Genomic DNA, 19,908 nt, shown 5'->3' with positions numbered 1-19,908 from the left:
TGCTCTGAAATAAATTCTTGGGCCTTCATGGTGGAGAGAATTTTGGGAAAGCCGCATCTGATATAGAAGAGCCTGGAGACAGGAACTAAATTTGTTTAATCATCTGCTTTTAAGACATTCTCCCAATTTTGGAAGCTGACGCTTGGGAAATGGAAAGGAAAGATAGTCACAAAGCAGATTTTTAGCAAACTGTTCACAGATCCTGGACTTTCACCAGTCAGTAGAAAGAAACTGGCTCCTCAGAGAGTGATTCAAAGCAGAGCCTGAATCACCCTTTCCCCCAGGAGTTGCAGAAGGAGACTGGTCAGGAGCGTCCAGCTCTGCAGAAAGACTGCTGTAGGTTAAAGTAGCTCTCAGAAGGGTTAAAAAATAGGAGGTCTAATGATCATAGCTCTATCACTGAAGCACTGGGCAGTTTCTCTGTCTTACTGTAAGTAGGTTATAACAAAGAAGCAGGAGTTTTGCAATTATCAAAAGATTTGCAGTCATCTGTACAAGACACCATTGTTACCAGACAAGAAAGATGTACAAATATGGAGACTATAGCACTGCAAGATATGTACTGTGGAGCATATAATTTTAATGATGACCAAAACCAAGGTTGATCTTAATGTTCTTAATTAACTTAATGCTCAGGTAAAGCAACCAATCCCTTCAAGCTGGATGCCCTTCTTCCCTGGATGATCTGCCCAAAACAAACAAAGCCTGAGAGCATAACTCACCAGTAAAACCTGTTTGGAGTGACCCGCTCATGCATGAGCTGCCATTTTCTTCCAAAGTCCATGGAGCTGTACAGCTGAAAAAAAGACAGAGAGAGGAAGTTTAAGCTTTGAGGAAGAAGACGAAGGACTGCTGCTAAATAAAGTATTAAAATCAGTTCAGATTAAAGGACAGAAATGCATTGTCCTGTACAATTATCCATCAGCCTCGCTGCCAGGGAAGGCTAATAAGGCAATCTTCTCCCCTCACATTCAACTCAGACTGAGCTCCTGAGGCTCGAATACAGGTTGGCTCTTCCAAACCTTTTCAAACATTTTTGTGCTTCCGGTTCTCAGCTGACAACACATTCACTTTGGCTGCCATATGGCAAAGCTGGCAGTACCCCTGCCTTTTCCAGCCCAACAGGAAGCAGTTGATTGATGACATGTAAATACCTAACATTAAACAGCATCAGACACAAATTAGACCAGTTGACTATAATGTGATAGGTAGTGACTCTGTACTCAAGGTCGTTTTTATGGTGCGGATTACATCTCTTTTCTGTGTGGGAAAGAAAAGGAAATTGCTCCTAATTTATGTCTTTTATGTTCAGAACAAGTTCTAAATTTTGAGATAAGTTAGAAATCAATCTGCTCATTGGTTAAACATTAAAGATAGTGAAGTGGCTCTTCTTGAAAGCCAAATTTGCAATATAATGATAATTTGGAGTCCTTCTGGCTAACAAATGGCACAGCTGTTCCATGCAACTCCACACTAGGTCTCGGACATAGGTTTACTTCATACTAACTCTGCTTAATGCCAGAAACACCATTCTCCCTATTTTCCATACAATTAGTTTATTACCCACAATCCACTCACTCATAATCAAAGCATATGTAAAGCTCCTTTTCTCCAACTCTGAGAAAGTTTGGTTCTTCGGGAAAAAAAAAAACCCTTTGAGAAATAACTACTCTCTTTTAAAACTAGATCAGAGAGAAATAAATTGCAGGCAGTGTTTTGAACAAGATTTCAAATAAATTTCATCTGAAATAAATTCTGGCTTAATAAAACAAGGTTTGATTGCAGGCTAAGGGGGTAGATAACAGAGCTGGAAAAGTTAAATGTCTGTAATATCCAAATTTAGGTCCTTAATGGGAAAATGATATAATTTGAGAAAAGCTTCTATGTTTGATTTGATTTTGAGTAAGTGGATTTACAAATCAGCGGCAGGTCCATGTTCAGATTAGAAGGGTTCACAACCTAGTGATGTGTATTACAGCACAGTTATGATGGATGGCTAACTGTAACTGGGAAGATAAACTATATGCGCTCTCACTGAATAAAGATACTGAAGGCAGTATCCTTGACCACAGAGATTCCACAGCCACATCAGAGCTGTACCATAGAACAATTTAAAAAGGTGATTGGAAAGGGCTGTTTGAGCAGTGTCTGAAGCCTGATTAATTCTTACCATATTTGTACTCAACTAAACAACCAAACCACTGCATAGCAAGCAAAAGGGAACAAAAACCGAAATTCAGACCTTATCAATTATCTAATGCAACAACTATGTGTAAAGACAAAAGAATCAGTCCTTTGCACTTGTGCCATGCGAAGCCCAGTTTCTGCCAATGACAGCTCAAACTGAATAAGGCACTTAAGGGGAAAAGATTTGGAGGCAGATATCCTCCAATGTTCCTGTCAAAAAGGGCTCCAGTTATGTAGACTTCATTCCAACCAACATCAGTGGGCCTGTGGTAAGAAATATTAGAAAAGATGTTGTGCCCCATGTTCTTCAGGAGATCAGACATGATCTGAATTTCTGATTTGGCTGTAACTGTCACTGTCACTAGAAAAGGTAAGATACTGCACTAAAAGCCCACATTATCTGGGCTTCCTCTGCTTTTCCAGTCAGACAACCACAGTGATAGTCTAAAAAAATAAAGTACAGAGTCCTCTGGCCAAAAAGGAATTATCCGTAGATACAAAATAAAGCTTAGACTGACTGATGGTAGAAGGATTAAATTGAACTTGCAGCCTTTAGGTGATTTTGGATAAAGAGATAAGGAGGATATTATTAATTTCAAGAACATTTATTTATTTATTCATCTACTTATTCTAGGCATTCACTTTGAATTTTAACCAGATGATTGAGTTTTAAAGCTATAGAACAAAACAATTCCTGAAAGGTTTCTCTGGCCCAGTTCACTTTTTTAGTATTATTTACAGATGTAAATGTTGAATTACTAAATAAAACATACAATAAAGCATTTTCTAATATGCATTAAAATTGAATACATATATATATATACACACACTTTCTGTTCATCTCCTTTAGAAAACAAATTTAGTAGCAAGTACAGCAGATTTCAATGGAAATTATTTTGGCCTAAGGCTGAATACTAAGCAACAGAAAGAAATGAGGTTTGTTTGGTGCCAAAATCTTCCATTTTTAAAGCCGTGCTCTGGCTCTTTAGTGATGAGTAATCTCTGGCATTTCCACCTACCAGAGCATTCTAACACATTGGTTCAAAAGGGATGGACTTCAATGTACCATGAGGGTGTACTGTGAGGGTATGCCTTTTCTGCAATGTCCTTGTGTTATTTCACCTACTCTAATAAAGGAAAAATTAAGATCATTATAGGTCTTTATGTTTGTATGGGCTGGTCTTGTGCCTCAATGGAGCTAGAGTCCTATGCAGAGAACTTCACACAAGAGCAGTTCAGAAGCATGATCCAAAACAGAAGGACAAAGACAAGGCTCAAGACAAGGGTGACAAAATTCATTTTTTAGCATGAATATGAACTCAGAATCCTGCATCTACCACAGAGGCACCTCAGTAACACAGGCACAGCACTCAGCCAGTCCCAGCAACCTCTGCACCTATTTGAGCAGACAGGTACCAGGAGCCTCCTAAAAGCTAAGGTGCTTTTGAGAACAAACACATAATGTTCAAGTTCCCTACCGACCCCACATGAATGATGCTTATGTACCCTTGCAGCAGACAACAGGGCTTTTTCCTAGGCATGACCCTAGAATTTCTGCTTGCCTGCAGACTGGCATGTGACACTGCCACAGGGCAGATGGGATTCAGGAAGGTGAAGGGGACAGCATTGTTTGTCATGTAAATATAACTTTTAATGCGCTCTCAGTCCTGATGGAGCACATAAAGTATTACCCTGAAAGTGTAAGCCCAGTCACACCAGCAGGATCCAAGAGCATCTCTGTTTTCACCCTTGGCTTTGAGTGCAGTACAGGTGCAGTCTTTGAGAATGGGTACTGAGCACTGGGACAATCTGCCTATGCTCAGGAGCCAGCTTAGACCTAGCATTAAAAAAAGAAAAGGCTGTACCATCGATGCTCACAACATCTTGGGAAACAATGTTAATCCAATTGTAGTTCCGCTTGATAATTGCAGTAATGTACAAAGACTTTCTCTAAGTAAAAAACATGTATCCTGCTTCTTTGGGTAATGAGGCAGGACTGTTAACAAGGAACATCAGGCCCTAAACTTTGGATGACTACCCAGAAGAAAATGGGCAGTAATCAGGTAAAAGTTAATTCTGGCAGTGGGCAACTGACCAACTCAAGAAACCCACTGATTCAAAAGAAGAGAAAGACTGAGCCTGCATGCCTGATTAACATGAAAAGTGAGAGAGACCTTTAACCAATAAGGGGTGGAATACCTATTAACAAATGGTATAACTCTCAACAAATGGAAAATAATTTCTTTGTTTGCCAAAATCTGTAAAAGCTTAAAATTATAATCATCAGAGTGTTTAATTTGTGGAGGCTTCCACTGAGCACCATGCACAGAATAAACAATGTCTCCTTTCTAAACTAGACTCTGTGACTTTGTTTAGAAAGCCTCAAATCAGAAACACCATCAGAAGGTAAATAGCAAATGTTTACCCAAACAGCATCACAATACTCCACACTCAAGGATGGCAGCACCAGACTTATCACATCCACCAACACAGTCCTGTGTTTCACCAAGAACACACAGTCTGTGTGAGGAAAGACCTTGGCAGCCTAAGTGATATACAACTTTATTTCACCACAGGCCAGAACCTTAACTCATGTTTGTCTTGCTCAGCACAACACTGAATCATAACGATATTACATACCACAGGCAGATTGCTGCTTCTTCAAACTCTAAGAACACTTCCAACATTTTATTTAACACTGGCATTCTACCCAAGATACGCAGCAAGCCCCTTAAAGAGGAATCTTTATCCCTGACATCAGATTCTATGCCACAGACATGTGCAACAGCCAGAAACACAGAGCTGGAAAGGAAGGAGTTATACGCATTTGCATGCACACACAGTGTTGCATACAAAAAACATCTCCATGCTCCTGCAATTCTCCAGAGCAAATTCTCAGGGTGATAGATCATGCTGGCTTGCTTGGATGATCTTGTTTGGGGCTGGGTAATTTGTTTGGGGTGTTTTGTTTATTTTCCCAATGAAAGCTAGCAAGACAAGCTTCTCTGAACTGGCGCAGTGTGAGAAACTGCCCTGCTTATATCCCACTTATGGAGAGAGAGAAGAACAAGCAATGCAGGAAAAACATGGAAAATCATAGAAAGAGACTCAGTCTCCTGATGTTAGTCATCAATGTCTGAGCTAGTCACCAAGGCTCATTTTTAGACAGGCAAGAAACAGGCTCAGGACAAAATTTCCATACCAAAATCCACTTCTAAAATGGCTTATTATTCATGCCTTGGAAGCCTCAATTTCTCTTCACAGATGATTCAGCTGAGACTGATTTCATGTTAGGTTCCCTGTTCCCAGGTTGACCTGCTTGGTCTTCATGGGGGAAGCAAGCAGAAGACTGAAGATTCAAGGTGAGCCAAGGAAAGGCCAAGCACACAATAGCGTGGGTACACTTTACCACAGAAAGAAGCACACTGAAGATGTCATGTATAGATTGAGAAGCAATAGACAAGAGACTAAAGAAATTCAGACAGCTTTGATATTTATAGACTTTCCTGCTCAAACATATAGGAAGAATTAGAGCATCAAGAACAGACATAAAAACCTTATATCCAAATAAACTCAAATACCCTTTGTAGCTATGAAATCAGATCTATTGGCCTGAGCAAACATCTGGTGAGAATCTCAGTAGTTTTCTGTCTGCCAGCCAACCCTGGAGCACCAATAATGGTGTCAGATAAAGTGAGGACGAACAGCTGGACTTCATGCACTTAAAAGAACAATTCATCTATTACAAACAAAATTATGCTTCCGCCAGACAATACATCCAGCTGATGATGGAAAGATGTATTCATATTATTCCAGTAGGGTGCAAGTCAGTCTAGTGGTAATAACTGGGCAGCAGCTGACACATGGTAGCATGATGGAAAAGGAGGGGCAAATTAGCCTGGCCTGCCATGTCCTCAGAAGAGCATGATCCCAAGCAGTAGCTTGGATTGCTTACATGAAAAGATGGCTCTGATCCCAGAAAAGCACAAAAGCAAACTAACACCTTCTCAGCCAGAACTGGTGGGAAAAATCTACAAGACGTGTGGAGGGTTCCTGCCAAAAAATCAAACTGTGACAGAAGAAAAATAAAATTAGGTCAACGTTTCTGTAGGAAATTGGACTGCGTGCAAGCAGGCTGCAAAGAGTAACTCAGAAAAGCAAGTCTGTTGCAGGGTCTTAAATTTTCTGTACGGAGGGAAAATGACCATGATCACTGGAAAAAAATTAGAGGCTTAGAAACAGAGAAAAAGTAGTAAACCACTCAGAAAATTGAAAGGTGAGTCTTTACTCTACACTTCTGTGTTACTGGTTAAAATATAAAAGAAGAAGAATTAATGGCATCATTAACATGTCAGAAAGTTCATTCCTAGAAGGAAAACGAACTGGAGGAAAAACTCCCAACACTTTTCAGCCTTGAGAGTACAGAACAAAGAAGCCATGTCTGACAAATGCCAAAGATGACACATTACATGGAAGAAGACAGACATATGCAACTCTATTGGGTTTGTATCACAAGGTTTTGGTAGTTGGGGGCTACAGGGGTGGCTTCTGTGAGAAGCTGCTAGAAGCTTCCCTATATCCAATGGACCCAATGCCAGCTCCAAGACAGACCCACCACTGGCCAAGGCTGAACCCATCAGCAACAGTGGGAGCACACCTGGGATAACATATGTAACAAGGGGGAGAAAAAAACCCTGTACAATGGCAGTCGGAGAGAGGACTGAGAATATGTGAGAGAAGAAACCCTGCAGGCACCAAGGTCAGTGAAGAAGGAGGGGGAAAATATCCTTCAGGTGCCAGACATTCCCCTGCAGCCCATGGTGCAGACCGTGGTGAGTCAGGCTGTGCCCCTGCAGCCCGTGGAGGTCCATGGTGGAGCAGATATCTACCTGCAGCCCATGAAGGACCCTATGCTGGAGCAGGAGATGCCCAAAGGAAACTGTGACCCTGTGGGAAGCCTACGCTGGAGCTTTGGTGGGTACCTTGCGTCCAGCCAGGGTCAACCCACTACGGCAATAAATTCAAACTGCAGTGAAAATGTTTCAGGAGATGACAGCAATATTTTTCCTAAAGGCAAATGGAGCAGCTGAACACTTTGGGAGAAAGATTTTGCAAGATCCTAGAACAATATTCTGTGTAGAATAAACGGATGGTCCCCACTTCCCCCACTGTAAAGAAAGATGTTTTTTCCACACCTAAAATTAGACTTAAGAAGGATTTAATAAGGTTGCCCTTACGCAGGGAAAAAAAACCACAAAAACAGAACAAAGAAGTCTGCACCATAGCAGGTAACTGCTCTGGCAAGGGAAAGGATATGAGTAATAATTGCATTTCCCCCTGTTCTTCTATTTCTTTCATTTAAATCTAAAATTACACCTATCCCTTCTCAACCACAGTAAGACTACCCCTGACAGTCAGATCTATCTAGTTACTATGCTCTCCACTTGTTGAATTTAGCCCAGAAATTCCAAGCTGACAACATACTCCTTTTTTCCTGTTTTATTTTTTCATCATTTGAAAATGGTGCCTTTTTCCTCCAGGTCCAACTGACACTATCTCCCTATAATTCCTCATTCATACAACTAGCAATAAGATCCATAATCCCCAAGGAATTCAACTTAGGATAGTAAACTCCTGAACAGCCAAGGCTGACCCAAACATTTTCATTCAATACCCACAATCACAAGCCATTTCTCTTTGCTAATTTTTCCATTTGAGATGTTGGAATGTTGTGGTTTTCCTACTTCTCAGTCCCACATGCTAAATTCACTTGTAGAGACACCCTACAACAGTCCTGTAGCCATCAGTTGCCCTCGGCCACTGGTGTGACTTTGGGAGCAGAGCAGACAGTGAAACCTCACCAGAGCAGAGCAATAAAAGATGACAGAATTGAGGCAAATTGGATAAGAAGACAAACAGAACAGTTTTGGTATAGCCATGAAGACAGCAGCCAGTACTACAGAAACATGTCCTACTTCTATACCATAACTTCTGTCTTACCTTCCTCACTTATCTTCCATCCATTCTTTTTGGAGGACAGATGGATACCTTCCCCTTTCACAGCACCAGTGCAATGTTTAAGCTGTGGGATCTATGCAGCCCCCTTTCTCAGGTTCTTCTGTGAAGCAGGACACGTTACTTGCAGCATAACAGGGTCAGGACTCAGTCTAACATACTTCAGTTGGGTGGCTGAAACTGGGTCAGGAAGAACCCTTGCCATGGGAGCAGCTGTGTTACAGTAGAGGTGCTTCTGGACCTTTAGAGAAGGGAAAGAAGAGCTTCTCGCTCCCTTCTCTTGTCACATGCTGCTGGAAATCACAATTCAGGTAAGGCCTCCTTGACAGCTCCACACAAAAGAACCTAAAAATAGATCCTTCTTCTCAAGCCAAAAGATTTGTGTAACAGCTGGTGGAGCTGAGCTTAGGAGAAAAAACTCTACCAGCACCATATTTATGGGCTTTGTTTACAGAGTTGTAAAAACTAGTAACTGTAATGAAGACAAACGAACCAGTTTATCTCTCTGCTTTGATTTCCTTTCCAGGTGATTAAAGATTGCATCAACAACCTCATTACAGCCCAAGGTTCTTCTCTAGTATGGTACAACCAGATTAGGCATGGAAAGAGAACATGCCCACAGACTGTTGCTTATCTGAAACTCATCAGAGCTGCTCATATACCTACAGATCTTGTGCAATAGAAAAGGCACTGGAAACAGATTAATTTGATAAGAAACTGGTCTAGACATTAACGCATTTCCGTAATCTGTCTCAAAGACAAAGAAAACCATGTATCAGAAGCTGCAAAGTTCTGTTTGCATTTGAAAATCGAATACTGAAATATTTCAGATGCTGGCTGGAAAAAGTAGGTCTTCAGACATAAGAAACTCAGATTTCACACTCCTGTTAAAAGGAACAGGTCAGGTATCTTCTGTACAAAGCCCAAACACTTTGGAAATGCCCAACTTCATGTTGTAATTGCATAGCTCAACCCAGACCTAGCTTATAAAGAAACCTGGTAGTTTAAGACAATGCACTGATGTCATGTTTCATGTTTTCACACTGCAGTTTGCTTAAACCTGATGTTCAAAGCAAGACTTGCTGCTCTGTGCTTCTCCATTTCATCTCCAAGAAAAAGAGGAAAGTGGATTAAACTGGTGAAAAAAGCCCACTCAAAAACCTTCACATTTCAATTTTCCTTAAGCCTAATTGGTACTGGGCATACCCAGCCAAAAATTTGCCATTTCTGCTGAGAGGACAGCATATCTTTTCCTTTTCTACTGTGTTGCTGGTTTGTAGTGGAAGAAGAAGTCCAGATACAGCTGCAACAGGAGCAGTGACATAAATGAGCGTTGCTAAAGAAGTTAAGGCATGTTTCAGAGTCCTGGGTGAAAACCAGCCTCTTTTTTTCTTACTTTCTCCCCACCTCCAGAAATCTAGAGTGGCTCAGAACCAAGATGAAAAGTATTACTTTCAGGGTTTTTTTCTTAAACCGAAAATCTGGGGAAAACCACGTTCACTTTGATCAGTCAAAACACATTTCAATCATTTCTAAATAATTTAGCTTTAGCAACTTGCAAAAGACACTATAAATAGAAATGCCATTTTGAGGGAAGGCTAAGTTTTTTGATTGCTTGTTTATTTCTTTCCTTATGACATTTTAACCGCTTCAAAATCATCTCTAAAGTTTGGGGAAGGGCTGAGCAATGTGTTGGCACTGACCCTCTTCTGATGAGTGTTTTATTAACAAGCCTTATTGAAAACTAAAGACATAAAAGGTGAAAAAAAAAATCCAACAGAACCAAAAATACCTACTTTCAGAGTCTGAGAAGAGATTGAGACATAACAGATGAGGCAAGCAGCATGCCATGCAGGGGGACGGTTTCCCACATCAGCAATGCAGAGCAGAGAGTGAGACTACAAAGGGGCATGGATGCAGAACGGGGATGGGAAGGACAACACTGGAACTGTGAAGAGATCAGAACAGGATGGAGGTGGCAGAGTTGCCTCCTACTATCAGGATCTACAAGGTGCACCAGAATTTCTTTGCCAGGCATCTAATAGGCTCAGACAGAGGCAGAGGAGGGTTGTGGGCTGTTCCTGTTGTCGCCAGCTGCTGCTTCACTCTTTTTTCCCTAGAATCAGCTCTTAAACAGTGACAAAAGATTGAGTCAGCTCTAATGGCTGCTGACTTTTCTCTCTCCAAGCCAGGCTGGTCCCTTACCCATCTGCTTTTCAGCTTAAAAATCATTAGGCAGCTTTTGGTCTGAGGTCTGTACTAACCATGTAGATAGAGCCAATGGTGAGGTGCAGGTCAGCCTGCACCAAGGAGCAACGTGCCCTTACAGCCCAAGACGAAGATCTTGTTTGCTCCTGGGGACTCCACACTATAGCCCTTTAAAAGCCCCTTCTTACACTCCCATCAATGCCTACACTCCAAAAGTTTAACAATAAGAGGAAATAAATGGGAACCACATGTCTAATAGGAAGATTTTTCATTCAAATGTGCTTTATTGTGTGATATATGCCTTTAATTACAGTGCAAGCATCTGGGTACATTCATTGCTATTACAGACCAATCTTTCATGTTTATTGAGCATAACACTACAACGTGCAAAGCAGGAGAGGCTCAGACATTAGCCAAAGTGGGATATAAAAATACAATTGCATGCTTGGCTCTTCCTCTCCTTCCTTTATAAAACCTGTGGCACTATCTGTGGGGTAACCTCTACATTATGCAGAACAGGATTTAATAGAAAAGCATTTTTTTCAGACTAGCAAAAGAAAGATTTCACACCACCAACCACCTTCCAAATTCACATAAGATTTTGCTGAGTTATTTCTTCGTATGGAAAAAAGCATTTCTGAAATTGTATACAAGGGCATTAATTAAAAGGGTTTGAAACTGCATTTAGAGCAGCATTTTATTCTGAGATGTAATTGTTGTTCATGTAACAAATTTCACATGGCTTGAAAGAAATAAATACTAGTTTGGGTTCAAGCAGAACATGTAATTTTGGCAAAATTAAAGCAACATATTTTGCTCTAGGTTAGATCATATTTTAACACACACACACCCCCCTGCCATCCAATTCAGCTTCAGTTTTCCATTTGGCAGTATTTTTACAGGCAAGGGATATTATTCAAGAGAGATCCCATTATATGACCTATCACTTTTCAGACACTGGGCAGACACACACCTAAAACTAATGTAGCTCACACAGGTGAAAATGCTGTAATGTGAAGCTGCTCCCACCCAGGGTCAGCCCTGGCCTGTTTAGGTGTCCACCCTCCTCATACAGTTCTTATCGCACCAGCTGAAAAGCAGCAGACTTCACACATCCTTCAGACCTGCACCCCACTTCTCAGTGGTGGCATGCAACTATTTCTTCATAAAGTCAGTCTTACAATCTGTCCATATTCTTCTACTCTATTCACCTATGAGGATACTTTGCCCCCTCAGCCTGAAGCCATGGGTTTTGTCAGGGACTGACAAGACAAAAGGAGGGATTGTTGCAAAATGTTTAGTGACCACTAACTCATACTTTTCCTAAGAGAGGAACCCTGCTGGGATCTTGCCAGATTTCAAAAGCTGACAAGTAGCTCTTGTCATCCTCAGGAAAAATGAAGAAATTGCATTGCACTCGCTCATTGTGCCAAGCACATTTCCTATAAGCACACAGAATCAGGGCAAGCTAAGGTTGAGCTATACAAAAGATACACTTTCTGATGATTGAGGAAGCTTGTGGCTGGGCACTGAATGAAGACAGGCTGCTCCTATTAATCCACTCTGATCTCACCCTTCTCTGCTGCCAGAGAGCGTTGCAGCCTCTGTGTATGCACACACAGTAACAAAGCTGTGAAGCTGGAGGGGTTTGCTCTGCTCAGTGGCATTAGCACATCAGCCCAGCAGGTTCACAAGCCAGTGCTGTGCGTTCAGTGCAGCTAAGCACTTTGCTCTCCATGGCATAGGTTTTGCCCAGTCTGAGGCAAAGCTGTATAAACTAAGAAATGTTTCACAGCCACAGGTGCCAGATAACATGGAGAAAAGGTAATAACAGAAGTGACCCAAGGAAAGAAGTTGAAGAATTGAATGTGCAGAATTTCTCCTGGGATTGCAAAAGAAGCACAGAACTGTCTACCTGTATGAAAATGGGAAGCTTTGCAGCCTAGCATGGGTGAGAAGGCAGAGATAGACATTTCTAATCCTTAGAGACCCTTCCTAGATACACTTCCTAGAATAGTTCAATACTAGCATTGCAAATACTATTTTTTAATCATTTCCTCTCCATTTTATCACTGGTGTCTAATACTTCTCATGGCAATGTAGTCTGAATAGCCATATTCTCAGCTTTATCTGTTAAGAGATCTCTAAGTCAGGAAAGATAGCACAACTGGCATTTCACTGGATTTACGTTAGCTGGATTCCACCACTTGGGCCTTACAATAGGTATTTATAGGCTTCCACAACATTCTATGCTACCTCCAACTTTTTTGGTCTTTGATATGCCCCCAGTTCCATCCAGAAAGGCTTCTGGGAAGCTACAGTAAATGAAAGTACACTTGCTATACTCCTTAGCAAGTGTACAGGTCCTGCGCGGGGAGAAATCCATCTCTGGATAATTCTGGTCCCCACACAGACTATGCTCTATACTGCCTGTGACCAAGGCCAGATACTGGACCAAATCAGCCCAGAGGAAGTGCCACCATAGTTAATGGGAGTCCCCCAAAAGAGAACACAGATGCTACCTATAGGACAACTATGACTGTGAAATAAATTCTGTATGAAAAAAAGAGTATAAAAACAAGGTAGAAAACTTCAGCTTCTGACAATGTTGAAGATGCAGCTTCAGCAAATATCTCCTACACAAACACCCTACCTCTTGTACCATCTTCTACAATTCATTCTTTTAGGCCTTCTTCATTACCATGAGCTTGTCATATCCTATCCTATAATAAATCAAGAGAACTACAGTTTAAGATTAAATGGCCTGTACGCATTGATTCGCTGGATTTCTCAAGTGCCAAAGCAAACCTGCTTCTGCAAGCTTGAACTCATAACATACTAAAGAAACTCAAGAGTTCTTTTTAGCCTTACTCTCCTACTCCCCAGCCAACTCTGGTCTCCACCAGGGGCTCTGATAGCTTGAAGATGTTCTCCACTACTGTTCTTAGGATAACACTTAAAATCCTGTGAGGTAATTCAGTTCAGCTCTAGCTAGCCAAATTCCTCATTGGCCAGATTCCCTGGCAATTCATGCACTGACAACAGGCAGCTATTGAAGGGAAAAGCAGAGCCTGATTACACAGGTACTTATCTCTACGCACACACAGCCAAGCCAGAGATCACATGTAGGAAGGGATTTCAGATCTGGGAAGCTCCAGTGGAATATCCTTTCCTTCATCCTGAATAGCAAGTGATCTCATGGAAGACAAAGAGATGGATGCACTTCACAGTGATTCAGCTCACCCAGGTCCAAATGTGCAAGGGAGACTGACAACACCACCCACAGCCGTCGTGAAGGACAACATATGGATGTTTACAGGAGGAACCCAAATGAACAGCATCATTGTAAATGCTAGCCATCATCAGGAACAATTTAGCCTGACAGTTGTAGCAGAAACTGTCACTGCGCTGAGGCATCTCTGCCAGAAAAATCACCAAATGAGAAACTCGCACATTTGAGGGATCTCTTAGAGCTGCTGGGCATACACCATTTACACTGCCATCTCTGATTCATCCATCACCTGGTTCCTGCAGTCAAACAGTGGAAAACTGTACCTTTGGGACAAATGAATCTGCAATTGCAGATCACGCGAGAAAAAGGAAGCTCTTACCTCACCTCTCTCGGCATTTCTCTAGGTTTCTAGGTATTATCCTATGGTACCAATATTTAAGCTATTTATCCCATTAATCCAAACTCTATTCAACTCGCCTTATGGAACAGAGTGAAAAAAAACATAAAGCCCCCCCCCAAACCCAACAATAAGCAAACCCAATCCAAGGTAACAAGAAGTCACCAAACTTGATATAATGTAATTTTAATTCCTGAAGTTAACCAGTTCAAAGTGATGGTACATCATAATTCATTAGATCAAGGAAGGCTGCAGAGAAAAAATAAAGCAGACTTCTCCACGCTGTCACTAGAGAAAAAACATAAGTCATGTATCTAGAGAATATCAGGCTCAATTTTGCAGCAGAACTTTCAGACTTGTCACATTTGTGCCATTGGGTATGTGTGCATAACTCTTGTGGACTTCCACCAAGATCTGAGGAAATCAACTGGCTGAAGCAAGTGCTGTGTAGAGGACAAAACCAGAGTCCTCTTTTGGCAGCAAAACTTTTGATGACATTATTGTTCTCTTACTATATAGCAGGGAAGTCCCCTTGGGTACAGTATATTCTGCTAACGTGTTATTTGTACGTGCTGTTCTCTCTTGAACAGGGCAAGTAAAAAATGCTACCAAATCTATATTCAGACTGTTTATGATCACTGAGCCTCTGGCAGAAATTAGATGCCCAAGGTAGGAGGCTGTGGGAAGGATCAGGTTTTCCTCCTTTTGCACTACAGAGTCCCAAGGATTTTCTATAATGCTTTAAGTTTTGTCATTTGTTTGTTTTACCAATTGTCCTTCTCTCAAAAATATCACCCTTCATTTTGGAGCCTTAGAGCCTCCTTTTATCATACCCACAATACTCCAGACGTGACAAAATTTTACTGCATCATGCCCCAGCTTTCATTTTATAGCCACCCATGGTCCTATAAAAATCAATTGAACACAAACCTAAAGAATTTTATTACACTGGAAGAACTTCTTGCAACTGCCACAAAACTGTTGTGAGGCTTACATGCAGAGAAGTGTGTGCACATGCCATGCAAAGATGCCACCAGACTTCTCCCAGACAACCTGCATGGAAGACCAGGTTGAAATAGGCACCAAAACGCAACTGAAGATGTGCAGCGTTTATAATGATGAATAAAGATGTCTCTTAGAAACATAAATGGCCTGCAGCACCAGTGCTAGAATCACAACATTATTAAAATCTCGTATTTCCCCTCACCACCTTTTTTTTTTTTTAAAGACAAAGCTTCTAGTTTTATGAATTTTGAGGAAACATTTGAAAAATTATCCCCAACCTTTCCTCAGTCACAGAAGCATCAAGAAAGATTTAAGAGAGGACAACTGAAATTATTCAAACACCTTCCTGACATTTCCTCTGCCAAACTCACGACTTTCAAGGGACCAATTCATGACTTCTAAAAGCTTGGGATTTCTAGTTCTGAGGTGCTAGAGCAGAAATCCAGGCACTGACCTCCTTTTTCACCACTAAGGCAATGAGCATGAAAAGCTGAAACACGCTGAGTTCCCATAGAGTGTATGGATATTTGAATCATCCATGACTACTGTGGGGACAAAGGACTTTCAGCTTTTCCTCTGGCACCTTTATTCTGCAGAATACTATTGATCACATGCAGTTTTTATCAGAAAGGAAAAAAAAAAGGAGAAAAGAGTTAATTTTCACACGTCAAGGTGGAACAGTGGAAGCAAACAGTTGCCTTAACACAAGCAATAGCTTGCACACAGGCAGATGAGCGCAGAGACTCCACATCTCTCAGCAGGTAGATTTTGGGGAAAAAAACCGTGTACACCGAAAGGAGTAAATGACATCTTGTTTTCTGTGAGAACAGAATACCATACATGTTTTCAGGCCAGATCCTCCAGTGATGTAAACCAGCATTTCCCTAAAAGCAATGGACTCATACTGAATTTCAGCTTCTACATATGTGACCACACTCATCTTTTGTAAACCAGCTCAGGTGTGCTGTTAGATCAGAGCATGATCCATTTCCCTGCTGAAACCAAGCACTGGAGGCAAGGATGGTTTGTAGTGATTCAAAAAGAGGAGCAGGGGGGAAGAGAGAGAAAGCTATACGCAAGGGGAAATCTGAGACAAAACTAGGACCCCATACCAGCTTCCAGTATTATAGAAATCTATTTCACACAATAGCCACTAGATTATTTGAAATTAAATGTATGAGGTTTTTAGTATACTGCTGTGCTACAATATAAAAGAAGGGCTCTTTCTGCCCTGTGGCACATTTACAACTACAGATCTTGCTGGTGTGAAATTCCTACTTGGGTCCCCACCCCAACCACACTGGAAATTCTGCTACAGGCGGAAACCTGGGGAGAAGTTAGGTTGCAAAAAGAGTGACATTTCTATAGGGCCACCTAAACCAGCGGAAAGGAAAACAGAACATGATTTTGGAATTCTGGCTAACATTGCAGCTCTGTCACTGGTTAGCTGCCTAACATTGCATAGCTCACTTCATCTTCCTGTGCTTCAATTTCCCTTCAGCCTCTCTTACTGCCTAGTTTCCTCTGCCACTGTATTGACAACCATCAAGATGGGACATCTGAGCCATTTAAATACTCCCTGCATGACAGTAATAGGTAACATGACCAGAACACGACTGTGGTAACACTGGAACTGCTGGATAAACTACATGGTTTCTCCTGGTCATGGCACAAATGGACCTTATAAGAACTGCATGGTGCAAAAATCACCAGAGCATCCTGGGATTTACAGAATCTAGTTATGCTTCACAGAAGAGTGGTGGAGAGGAAATACCAGCTCCTGCCTGCTCTTTTTTTGGAGTTTCTCTGTCTTAGGTTCTCAGATATGCATCTGTAAAAAGATTTTGATAAGATATAACAACATCTTCCTGTTAAATGCATGCAACAGCAGGAAAGCACCATGCGGATATTGCCATCATAGAAAAGACCCTCACTGACTGCAGCAAAGGCTTTGGTCCTTGGCACTGCCAACCACAGCCAAGGCGCTGTGTCAGGATCAGGACATCTCCCATTGCTGGATGATTCACATAGCCCCCTTCCCAAGTACTAGTGGTTTTTTCAGTTTATACATTTCAGCAGCTGCTAGCAGGAAGCTGAAACACCCTGATTTAGGGGCAGAACTGAGAGCCTTCTGCTCCCAGGCTGCTCCTGACTGTGAGCTCCCGGTCTGACAACATGGAAATGCACTCCTCAGGAAGCACCCTCACAGACTATCCTAGTTCTTGGTTCCTGATGAAGTAAGAAATAGGCATGTGCAGGTGCTTGCATGGGGGGAAGGACTATACCTTAACCTCCCAGCATCATCAATCCAGTTGGCTGCCTCAAGGGCACTGGTCTGTCCCATCCCAGTCATCTATCTTTGAGGACATTAAAGATGAAAGTATCATCTTAAATAGCCCACTGTGATCCTAACTTGTAATACTTCCAAACAGTGAGGTCTTGTATTGTCAAGGCAATGTGCAAATTCTAATTAATGCCACCATTAGCCAGACAGAAAAAACAGTCCCTGTCAGGCAGACTTCCAACAGTTCTCAGCTGCCTGAATCACTGACAATAATGGAAACTGATGGGTACCAAATCCTTCTGGATAAAGCATTACTTTTCTTGGTTAACAAAACGTAGCAGCTTTTTAATCAACATCTCCCAGAAAGCACTCTTGATCCAAGGGAATTAAACAGTGTTCTTCTGTATTGAAATCTACATGCCCACAGTCATAATTTCAGGTGCTGGCAGATCCATCTTCTCCAAGCTACAGCTTGAACATCCTGAAGCATTAAAGAAAGCCAAGAGACCAGCAAAACCCAAGAGAGTGAAATTACCTAAAATTCCAACACTAAAAGCCCATACATGACTTGTATATCATTGAAGGCACTTTGCAATAGGGAAAGCTTGTCTTTAAAACCACTTCAAACCCTAATGTGTATAAGCTTCCATACTTATAATAGGCCTTAATCTACAGAAGCATTCATGCATAATCTTAAAATTAGGCCCAGCTAAAACAGCTGGCCACTCTGAGGTCAGGTTTGCCTTTTATTCTATTAAGTTCTACATTTTACAAGCAGTGCTATTCAAAATTAAAATTTCATTACAATTCACACACCTTTATGTTAATTTTCACAGGTTCCTCTCTGTTACTTTAGCTGTGATATTATGGGTAAAATTAATCCTGTTGTTCTTTGGCCTCAAATAGTCCCATTTCTAAACTCAAACACCACATTGAGTCAGTTTAATGAGAGGGAAAAAGAACCAGGCTGAAGCTTTCCATGGTCAGCAGATGCCTAAGAGGAGTCAACAGTTGAATTGTACTCTTTCTTCAGCTGAAAGTGATATTATCTATAATGTTGCTATCAAGCCAGGCAAATACTGAGACAGAGCTTTGAAAAGCAATATGGAAGACAAAGAAAAAGGGAAAAAAGAGAGAGAGAAAGAGATAAAAGGCAAAAAAGGCCTGGTAAGTAACTGATTTATCTACACAAATGACTTCTGATAAAAACCCCAAAAGATTGGGAATTCCATCTTTGCTTGCACATCAAGTTTGTTCTCTCCTCCAGGGCAGGGGTCATGATAACCTGTAGGCATGATAGGAGGAACTAAGAACTTAATGCTTTTTGTTGCTTTGATCATACTGGAATCATATCCCACGTAATCCATTTTGCACACATCCAGACAGCAGGGTTGGTTTCAAGTCCCCTAATCCCAGGTAATATAAGAAATACTTACAACTCAGCAAAGGAAATTACTTCCTTGACAGTCAGTGGAGGCCTAGTCAATACAAATGAGTCTAAGGTACAATTTACCTCATCCTAAAACAGTCACCTACATTTGCTTCCAGAAATCAATCAACACCATTCAGTAGATCACCACCAACTACTGTGTGCAGCCTCGGCACCCAGTGTAGGTATACATTGGTACGTCTTACATCTTTACAGTCAGGCAAAATAAATCATGCCTCAAGTGTTCTTATTCTTCAACCTTCTCCATTCCTTCACATTTATTCCCATCTGCTATATTTATAACCACCCCTCGCCCCATTTAGGCTCAAGATAAAATCAATACACAGCCATGATTTAGCATGGCCAAGGAATAAACCACAGGAACCCTGCTCTGTTACACAATAAAATAGGTTGCTTCAGGAGAAGAACATATTTAAACATCAAATGTGTCTCGCTCCATTTATCTCTGTGCTTTCCTTTTCAACATAAAAACTGTTCATGAAGTGCCTATAACATAAATAAAAAGCGTGTTCTACCTAAATCAAGTTTCACGAGCAGTTACTTTCTTTTTGCTACCACGTATCAACGTAAGCCCAAAGTTCACTATTTTGCTAGGACAAAATTCATAGAGCCAAAGTTACATAATTTAATTTCTCATCTCCTATTAAAACTGCCAGGCTTACTATAATCAGAATGATAAATGCAGAGTCATGGGTCTTCTTTCTAACAGTAATGCCCATCAATACTTCAAATGCAAACAATTGTGACATTTGACTTTATAAAAATTACCTGCTGCACCAACACCACTTAATTAAATCATTTTAAAACTGCTTTTGTTACACTTAATGAATGATATATTATACTGCAATGAAACATGCAGCAATACAAATACTTCACAATGCTAACAATTAAGGCTCACTTCACTTACGGCAATTGACAACACAAGTACTCCTCACTTCATTCAGTTTGTGCATTCCAAATGAACTGGTTAGCGAAAAGGGTGCTTCTTTGCTAATGAGTTTTGTAATCAAGGCATCTATTTTAATTTCAAATTGGCTAGATTGGGGGAAATTGCTGAACTAAATGACTGGTTCTAATTAGGATTATAAAAATATTCATCATGCAGCAGAATTAGTGCAAGGTCTTGATTT

The 19,908-nt window shown here is 41.1% G+C and overlaps 1 protein-coding gene across 1 annotated transcript in view; it reads right to left on the bottom strand.

Annotated features, from left to right (window-relative positions):
* SORCS3 (sortilin-related VPS10 domain containing receptor 3) overlaps nt 1-19,908 on the bottom strand; it is a 159,327-nt gene that overhangs the window by 107,814 nt on the left and 31,605 nt on the right. Inside the window, exon 4 of the mRNA XM_010018164.1 lies at nt 723-796. Coding sequence (XP_010016466.1) covers nt 723-796 — 74 coding nt within the window. The remainder of the gene's footprint in view (nt 1-722; nt 797-19,908) is intronic.

Source organism: Nestor notabilis, unplaced genomic scaffold (assembly GCF_000696875.1).
Source record: "Nestor notabilis isolate BGI_N333 unplaced genomic scaffold, ASM69687v1 scaffold7857, whole genome shotgun sequence".
Classification (NCBI taxonomy): Eukaryota; Metazoa; Chordata; class Aves; order Psittaciformes; family Psittacidae; genus Nestor; species Nestor notabilis.
The sequence above is the reverse complement of the archived record's forward strand: the minus strand, read 5'-3'. Positions and strand labels throughout refer to the sequence as shown.